This window comes from Ananas comosus, linkage group 5 (genome assembly GCF_001540865.1).
Source record: "Ananas comosus cultivar F153 linkage group 5, ASM154086v1, whole genome shotgun sequence".
NCBI lineage: Eukaryota > Viridiplantae > Streptophyta > Magnoliopsida > Poales > Bromeliaceae > Ananas > Ananas comosus.
The window spans coordinates 7,751,345-7,761,487 of record NC_033625.1 but is presented as its reverse complement, the minus strand read 5'-3'; the positions used below and the strand labels follow the sequence as shown (position 1 = coordinate 7,761,487).

At 38.5% G+C, this 10,143-nt stretch overlaps 1 protein-coding gene across 1 annotated transcript; it reads right to left on the bottom strand.

The window, feature by feature from the left end:
• Positions 395-8,072, bottom strand: LOC109710834 (SKP1-interacting partner 15). The gene is made up of 2 exons (XM_020233615.1): positions 6,459-8,072; positions 395-826 (listed from the first exon to the last, which is right to left on the bottom strand). The coding sequence occupies exon 1, from the start codon at positions 7,875-7,877 to the stop codon at positions 6,471-6,473; it is 1,407 nt and encodes a 468-aa protein (XP_020089204.1). The 5' UTR covers positions 7,878-8,072; the 3' UTR covers positions 395-826; positions 6,459-6,470.

Sequence of the window (10,143 nt, the reverse complement as noted above, 5' to 3'; positions counted from 1 at the left end):
TGAATTTAACAAAACTTGTTAACTCGTCTAACTAGAATAACTCAATTAATAAAATTAATTGTAATTGGGTGTCTAATTAAAACAATGAAGCTGAGGGCCTATTTCAAAACGGCCTATATCTGACGAGGTCGTCGTACAACTTCACAATATCATCCCTGAATTTTTCTGTATATAACTTTAATGAAGCATGTATGTTACATGATCAATTTTCCCAGAATAAAAAAGCAAGCTAACAACATATAAAGAAAAAAGTGTTTATATATATATATATATATATATAGAAAAAAACCTAAGACAGAGAGAGAGAGAGAGAGAGAGAGAGAGAGGAGTTTTGAATGTGACGAAAATTTGAATATGAAAAGCAACGTTCCGCCGACGAAAAGTGGCAAAGTAATTGATCAAATACCAATAACATTCAGTCACCAATGCTATATGGTTTGCTATTTTTGTCACTAAACATAACAAAAGTTTCGTAAAAAGTCAAATACAATTCAACTAATGTACATCAGACATTGAACAGCGTTTTGTCTTAATATAAATTAAACAACATGGTTGTTTGTCTCAATAATTTAAGGAGATTCACATGGTTGTTTGTCTCAATAATTTAAGGCGATTAAAATTGTTACACGGATCATCAATCGTGCACGCAATCAAGCTACTAATTAAATCCATTGCACTATCAATTGCATCTGGGGGTAAATGTTCATTATGTATCTCTTACGGGTTTTTCGCAAATACCTCTGAAGATTGTTGTCAATGTGTTCGGAATTTGGACTAGTTCTCTCGCCACCCATCCTGCTCAAGTATGAAGAGCGCCAAATTCGAACTGCAATAAAGAAACAGGAAGAAACTATCAGGGTCATAGGAGGATCCAACGTTAAATAAAGAAAGATATCGCAACTTGGAAAAAGGAAATGAAAACACTCTGGAAATTTTCTAAAAAGACCCAGAAGAGTTATGGTGTCAAATAACAACAAAACCATAAAGAAAATGGCAAGGATTAAGGATTGTTTCATCTTCGTAACCACCAGAAAAAATTGGCTTTGATCGAGGTCGACGATACATATATTATGTACAGTACTCATACAACTATATGTACAAGTATAAGAGGTGTGCCACAGCAGCTACATGAAAACTAGCAAGTTTACAGATGGCTTATAGTTTTTTATTTGCACATAGAAAAGAAGATATTATATATTTTCTTTTTGGTCCAAGTGCAAAATTTATCAAAATCCACAGTTCTAGTTTATCAAAAATATTTTTTTTGTCTAAGTGCAAATTTGATCAGACTCAGCAGTTCGAACTAATCAAACTAGTTGACTTTGACTAAGCAATGTGAATTTTTTTTTTTTTTTTTTTTTTTATGATGAGTATACATCAAATTATGAAGCTGTGCCCTGCTGGGATGCAATAATCTTCTACTAGAAATAGCCGACAAAAGATTTTGCTCCTCGTAATAATTTAGCATTGACTTCTATTTGTGGGAAAACAAAAAACAAACAGAAAGTTTTCCAGATTTTTTTTTAATAGGTAATTTGTTGATAATTACTATTTGGTTCAGATGCAAATCCATTTCCTATACCCAATTCGGCAGCAGAAGACAAGCATACCATCATTATGCAAATAGATCTTTTAGAAGCAAGCGAAGAACAGAACACAATTATTTCTCTAAAAAGTTAAAATAAAATTGGCTGAAGAAAAGAAAAATACAAAGAGACATGAAAAACACAATATTAACGTGATATAGTCTGTAACAAAAGATCAACAAATTACTGGAATATAGAAAGGGAGTATCTGCAGTGCACGGATATGGAATCAGCACACAATTTGGTCTTCGACAATTATTTGCTGAGAATTGAGAAAGTCCTATTGTCGTACCTACATTACCTAAATTCGTAAGATTTAAGTACTCTCTTATCATGAATTCACTTTAGTTCCTGACATGAAAATTTATTTAACTAGTTGAATTTATACAAGTGCTTCTTTCTAGCCTTTTCCGTGTAAGTACAACGAAAGAGATGTAACCCAGATTAAACCTTGGAAGAAAGGAAATGTCTTATCATGTCATACTCCAAAAAATACTAGTCGTCACTTAAAGGATACTCCTTGTAAGGTTCAAGTATTAGGAAACTTAACATCTTACAGGTCATATCTTCCCCTACTTTATTCTCACACAAGAAGAGTAGTAGCAGTCAAGGAGATCTATAACATAATTGTATAGCTACATTTAGATGTCGCTCTCGTGCAAAAGCCTGTTATCATCCTCTCATGTAAAAGATGCTTAAAAGGATATTTCTAGTATGGTTCAAGTGACAGGAAAATCACACCTTGCATATCCAATTTTGGATATGTTTTTCCAATACCCAATTTCTCGATGCCTACATGGCACTAATAAAAGATCATTAGTTGGTAATGGTCCAAGTGGGGGTCAATTGCTATGGTAAAAATATCAGAAACAGATCATTGAGTCTAATATTTTACAATAGAATATACTATTTATCTTTCAAAGTCTGTAAACACTAAGTGCACTTGATAATCTCTTAGGTCTGCTTCAGCCATCTTACATGAGAAAATACAACCCAAAAATAAGGACTCTTCATGGCTCCAGCAATTCTGAGAACCACTTAACATCGAAATGAAATGGCCGTTGTTAACATAGTTGGGGCTAAGTAGCCTGCTGCAACTCCAGAAATTGCAGAATGAGATAGGTCTATCAAAATGGAGTGAAAAATTCCAGCACAAGGTTGTGCAACATTTAACAAATTTAAAAAATTCTCGAACAGAGGTAAGCAGAAAATTTTGATAAGTAAAGTTTCAGTGAAAGTCTATGAATGGTTCTCATCTAAGAAGGCAAACTATCAGCAATTCATATGTATCCACCCTCAGATTTGAGCCACGTAGCGTAATACACCTCAAGTTTTGTTGTTTGTGTCCATTCCTGTGCCTATATCTGTTTGGAAATTAGGTTATTTTCACTAACTTCTGCAGACAGCCCATTAAACCAATATCTAATCAAAGTAGAAAAATTGAGAAAAAAGGAAGTCCAAACAAACATGGTTTTAAGAATGATGAATGACATAACATGTTGGCTGGAATAACTTATATTACCATAAACTGAAGTAAGAATCCAAACAAAAAGGCATCAGATGAGGCTTCGATGCATCGAATCCATGAAACTTCATAGAAGTTGTCAAAGAGGTCCTATATTACATGAATAATTTGCAGTTTCTATTCTTAGTGTAGATTCCATTTCGCTTGAAATAGTTAAATTTATGTTGGCTGGAATAACTTAAATTGCCATAAACTGAAGTAAGAATCCAAACAAAAAGGCATCAGATGAGACTACGATGCATCGAATCCATCAAACTTCATAGAAGTTGTCAAAGAGATCCTATACTACATGAATAATTTGCAGTTTTTATTCTTAGGTAGATTCCATTTCGCTTGAAATAGTTAAATGATCAACATTTGAGCCTATCAAGACTGTTATATAAATAGTGTTTAAGCAGCAGTGAGGGGGCAGTCAATCAAGAGGGAAGTTAGCGCTAATTAGATTTGATGATGTAGGTTACCAAAGGAATTTAAAAAGATTCAACAACTGCATATAGCATGAATAGTAGTGGTACGATATAAAGAAAGGGCGTTAAAGATTCTTTTCTTACCCCTGTAACCATACCAAAATTGCTCAAACTAAAGTACCTGTCATGAGCATATTTGAGTAGGATTTTATCATATACATGGGTCCTTTACGGTGCATTTTTTTAGAAGAGTTTGCAGCATGAACCTTAATGTTTCCGTACTCCATTCCCTCTTATTCTCTAATTTTTCGTAACCTTTTTCACCAACTGTCAATTCTAACAGTATAATTCTGCAAGCTATTCTTCATTGCTTCTGACTCTTCGATGCAATCCTTGTTCAAATGATTCATCTTTTACATCAACTTTTTCGATCGGTTCTATGCATTAAACATTTGTTTCAAAAATCTGAGCAAGAAAACAAGAATCCCTTAGCGGTTCGGGTATAAGGAGGGGAATAAGCCCTTGTTCCTCCTTATACCCAAACGCTATTTTTTGTGTTTGGGAATTGTAGTTCTCCATGATTAGGAATGAGGAGGAATAAGGGTGGAACAGCTGTTCCCATTTCTACCCTTTACCTGGAACAAGATTGTTCCCAAGTGGAAACAAGCTTAAAGTTTAAATTTAATTTTAATTATTGTATTAACTTATTAGTTAATCTAATTAAAATATTTAAGTCATTATCTATTGCTTAAATAGTTAAGTAATTAATTAGCTTATTATTCATGGTTAATTAGCTCATTAAGAATTAATTATTTAATGTGTTGATCTAATAACTAATATTTATATTGGTCAACTAACTAAAATTAATTTCTTAACAAATCATCCAACTAATTAAATAATTTACTAATTAATCAAAAAGTTAAGTTATATTTTATAATTACTTAAATAATTAATTAATATAATTAATAAGTTAATATATTTTTCATTCTTATACAATATTCATAGCTAATAATTTTTTAATTTATTAAATAAATTTTAATTAATATTTTGATATTAATTAATTAGATAAAATATTATTAATTTAAAATTACAATTACTTTTATTCCCACTATTCCAATCTAACCATCTAAACACTACTTACTTTATTTTAAAAAACAATCCAATTTTCGTCCAAAAAAAATTTACTCTAGTTTCTGCTTAAACCTGAACTTCTACGTATCCTTGGAATAAGCAGTTTTTATTTATACCCGAACCAAACGAAGGATAAGGACATAGATATAAACCACATGAAGATGTGCATCAAAATCAGGACCTGAATTCCCATCTAAGTAATGAAAACATCAAGTATTTTGGATGCATGATTCCTGGTGATAAGCGTTGATGTGTTTATTCAATAGTTAAAACACCTTATTTCTAAGTAATTACAAAAAAAGGAAGGACATGCAATCTTCACAAATCACAAAAGCGACAGAAGAAGATTAAGTCACATAAAATCAGCACAAATCCCAGAAAAAAAAAGTTCTGCCAGTTAACAACGATAATACTGACATAAATGATGTCGGTGAAATGCTTAGCTAAGATAACTTGTTCGATTATCCATCACATGAGACCGCCTATTTCAATATATAAATTGAAGACTTGAATTCTTTTTTTTTCGTATTCAAGGAATTCCGATCCACGGGTGAATTTAGAAACATGTACACAAATCAAACTGCTAATTAAGGATCATTATTATTTTAATTCGACAAATTTGTTTGATGAAATCTTAACTTAAAACTTCGAAGCAATTTGAAAAAGCGCATTCAATTTACACTGTGTGAAGACACTGCCAAAACAGAACTTTTGCTCCATCACCAATGGTAAGCCTTGGACAGCAGTAGCGACTACATATGCTTAGCGCATCAGACCCACCGTATGGACAGAAACTCATAGATGAGACCCAAAACCTTATTTGACGTTCCGTTTTTATATCTTTAGCATCGGAGTATTTCACTTTCGAATTTTAGACATCTCAATATATTAGTTCTTCTAGATTTATGCAGTAGCACTAAGGAGGCATTGAGTCACATAGGAACCACACTTTTACTTATTATGACTGTTCCTCACACAATTAAAGGGAAGAAAATTGGGTCTCACTGTTTAGATCATCATAGTGTCAGTCGTGATTGGTAAACATAACCACAATTGCAATTGAGAAGCAGGTAAGCACTAGCCTTCGGCTGTAGCATCACAAGTCTCGTACGTATATCCAAAGCCAAGAGAACTCCCACCAACTTTGTCCGGATATGTTGACTCTTACCCAATGTGTAGCTTGTACAGGAAGATAAACTATTTCTTACAGAGTCCCCCCAAAAGCTACTTTTGATTCATGAACTTGGCACATCATAGAACTTTTCACCAAAGTTAACAAATCATTTTACGAAATTTTCCATCTACGCAATCAGTGCGCTAATTTCTACGTGCTACATAGATTATGAAGAACAGATAAGAACCATCCTCTAGAGATCTTAAAGTTGTAAGTAGGTTTTGATGAGACTTTTGTCTAGTATCATGTCTTCCAGTTCCAGGCACAACTTTGTGCAATAATGCATTCTTTTTTCTTTTTTTTTTTAAACGCGCATTCATTCCTAAATGATTTGAATTAAAAATCAAGGATTTGCATATTAACTGCCAAATAATGTCATTTAACTATCATCAGAGACATTAATCGAACAAATATTCTCACAGACACTCGACCAAGCAAAACATCAACCACTTAAATAACAAGCTCCGAACAACCATCTAGCGACTTTGGATCATGTTACAAGCACCTCAATGCAAGCCCATAAAATTCTCAATGCTCAAACATCAAATCCTAAATTCCATCCAGATATAAAATCATGCAAAAACTTTATTTTCAGCAATAAAATTAAGCCGAGATTGGTGAACAGACAAACGCACCGGAACAATGATCTAGGGCATGGCCGTGAATCCTGCATCGAAGACGAATCCTCTGTACACTCCCTCACTGTATCCCGACAATCCTTCCACCCAACTCCACAAGCCAGACCCTACTTTTCCGGGCTCTCCCTCTTCCTCCGCCTCCGCCTCAGCCTCAGCCTCAGCCTCCGCCTCCTCCCACATCGCCAGCTTCCCTCTCACCCTCTTCCCCGAAAACCAGACTCTGCCGTCCCCTCCAAACACCTTCACCTTGTTGTTCCCCGCCGCCACCGCCATCGCGGCCCCGATCCCGGCCTCTCCAGCGCCGGTGAAGCACCGGTACATCTCCGGCGGCATCCTCCCGGCCTCGTCCCACTCCATCGTGGCCAGATCCAGCCGCAGGATCAGAACCGTCGAGCAGGGCGCGTCGACGGCGAAGGACGCCCGCAGGCCCCCGATCATGAGCACGCTCCGGCCGCCGGCCCCGGGGAGCAGACGCGGCCGCTTCAGGACCTCGAACACGTCCCCCCACACGTGCCGCTCGAGCGGGGCCCACCGGCCGGATCCGGAGCCGCCGCCGCCGACGCCGCCGAGGGCGGAGAGGGGGCAGAAGAAGAGCTTCCACTGGCTCCGCCACGGGGTGCCGACGTCGCAGAGGGCGAAGATGGAGTCGGCGGCGAGGATCGGGCTCCGGGGCTTCGAGGGCAGGGTTAGCGGGTACTTGAGCCACCGATCCGCGCGGCCGGGGGCGTAGGTGAGCGCGGCGAGCTCGGTGAGCACGATCGCGGTGCCGCGGGGGCCGGCGAGGACGGTGCCGTGCCGCGACCACGCGGATCCGAGTGGCGGCAGCACGCGGTACGATCGCGCCAGCGGGTTGCACGCCACGAGCGATTTGGGAGGGTGACCGCCGCCGCCGCCGCCGCCGCCGCCGGAGAGGGGATCCACCCACAGGTAGAGGAGGGAGGGGGAGGAGGCGACGGGGGAGAAGGAGGGGAAGGGGAGGAAGGAGAGGGGGATCCGGAGCCATCGGCGGCGGGAGGGGTCGAAGGCGTGGAGGGAGGCGGCGGCGGCGGCGGCGGCGGAGGAGGAGGAGGAGGAGGAGGTGGGGGGCCGAGGGTGGCGGAGGAGGAGGAGGCGGAGAGAGGGGAGGAGGGATAAGAAGGGGGGCGACGACAAGGCGTCGCGGAAGAGTCGGGACACCGCCCGTGAGGCCACCGCCTCGCGGAGCGTCAGGCGGAGGAGCACGTTGTGGAGCGCGTCCTCCGGAAGCAGCTGTATCGCGCTCACCGGCGGAGCACCGTACCCCGCCGGATCCGAACTCGGCGCCGGCTCCTCCTCCATCGTATCAGAAGTCGGCGCCGGGTCGCCCCCCTCCTCCTCCGTCATATCAGAAGACGGCGCCGGATCCTCCTCCATAGCGTCAGAAGTCGTCGCCGTCATAGTCACGAGCTTTGTTGGCGTAGGACGAGAGGAAAGAGGAGGGAAAGAGAGCCAAAGAAGTAGAGGCTGGAGGAGGTGGAGAAGAAGCCGAGGAAATGAAGCAATTTGTCTACAACGCCGGGTGCAGGTAATTTACTACAACGCAATAAGGCCACTTTGGCCATGCAAAGAACGCATCGAATGACAACCCTAAACTTTTTATTATTTTTTATTTTCATTTTTGGCCAATTTACATAAAAAAAAATCTATTAGTTTTGAGCTTTTGTAAAAATAAACCGTCTTTTTAAATTATACAGATTCGACCCGAATTTTCAGAAGGATGACAAAATTATTCCTCTTTCAAAATGCATAAAAATCATATACTTTAAATGCCTAGAAAAATACAACTGCTAAGCCATTAAGTGTAAAATTTCTTGAAAATAACAATCTAAGTCATAATTACATGTACCTTTCTCGTGAAACGAGAATTCTCATTCAAGACTAAATAAAAAAAATAAAAAATAATTAATAAGATGAAAGAATGCAACATCCACTCAAATAGTGCAACATGCTCTTCTAAATAGTACAATATCTGTATAAATAGTGCAACATATGCATTGTTAACATACATTTGCATGATTTTTACATTAACTTACGTATAGTTTAGTATATTACGCGAAAATAATATAATATATTACAACATATTATAAAAATTATACAATATATACAAACGGTGCATATTTTACACTATTTGTATAGATATTTACACCATTTGTATAAACGTTGCACTTTTATGAGAAGATATTGCACCATTTAGATGTGTATTGCACTCTTTTTTTTTTAAATTAAATTTTATTGCATATTAAATAAAGTGTCAATTTTTTTTTAAAATGACAACTGCTAAGGCATAATTACATGTACCTTTCTTGTGAAACAAGAAACCTTATTTAAAATAAAATAAAAAGAATAAAGAATAATTAATAAGATGAAAGAGTGTAACTGTAGTATGCCGAATTTTTAATATAAAAATAAATATAAATAAAAATAGTGTGAGATACTATTTTTATTGGACTTAAAGAAGTAAAATATAAGTCGAAAACGACTTGTGCTGAAATCGGAACGGAAACAGAAGATTTAGAATTTTCTGTAAGAAATAGGGCTGATATTTTAGCAGAAAATTCACAGTGTCAGAAAAATTGTGAAAATTGAAAAATATGTCGGAATTATTTTTATAATGCTAGATTTAAAGTTTCATGTCATTCCGACACCTGAAAAGTGGAAAGTAAAATCTAACTGCTATTTGCTAGAGATTCTAGTCGGTAGAACTTTCGATGACCAAAAATGGTCCAAACTGAAAAGTTAAGATATTTTTATTTTATTAGCTTAAACCGAGCCTGACTATCAAATTTGAGCACAAACGGACATTCAGAAAGGCTCTAGCGAAAAGAAACAGATTCTAAGCTGCTAAACTGAAATTATATTAATGTTGAGGGGTGTTGACTATAAAAGGGGCTTCTTCCCTTTCCTTCTTCCTCCTTCTCAGCCGAGCACACACCACACACACACACGCATGGTGAGGGAGAAAGAAACCCTCCCTTTTTCTGTCTAGATATCTCCCTACTCTCTTTTTATCTCTCTCTCTCAAATTCGGAGGCTTGGCGGAGAGCGAGCTTGGGAACGCGTGTGGAGCGACGGATCGAACCTTCGTGCGCCCGATTGAGCGGTGTGCTTCCAACTCGGCATTCGCATTTTGGTAAGAGTTTAGGATTTGGTTAAATCCTTCATGAATGATATTCTAGTAGTCCCTAGAGTGTTCTAAACATGTTACTCTATATATTTTTGGGGTATTTAGGGATGTATTAAGGCTAGGGCTTCAAATTGGGGTTTTAGTAAATGAGGATTTTGATCTCAATTAACCCAATATTCCTCTAATTGAAGGTTAGAGGAAGGCTCTTGAAGACCCTAGGTTGCGGATTGTTGGGCGTTCGGCGATCGATTGCGAGTTTGACCCAAACCGGATCACGTGTGCCGCGGAAGCCCGATTGCAAGTGACTACAAGCAATCGGAGATCGATATTAGGCGGGTTGTGCTCTACCAAAGCGGTTAGGTCACTTCTATGCCAAAGTGAAGTGTGTTTCATTATTGATGCATGAAGTGGTAGTAAATTGCCAAGTGAATGAATGCATGAGCTAGATACTAAATAACATGAGCTAGATGCATGAGTTAAATGCTAAAGTGAATGCATGAGTTAGAGTCTAATTGTCAGTGCATAAGATGTATGCTAGTA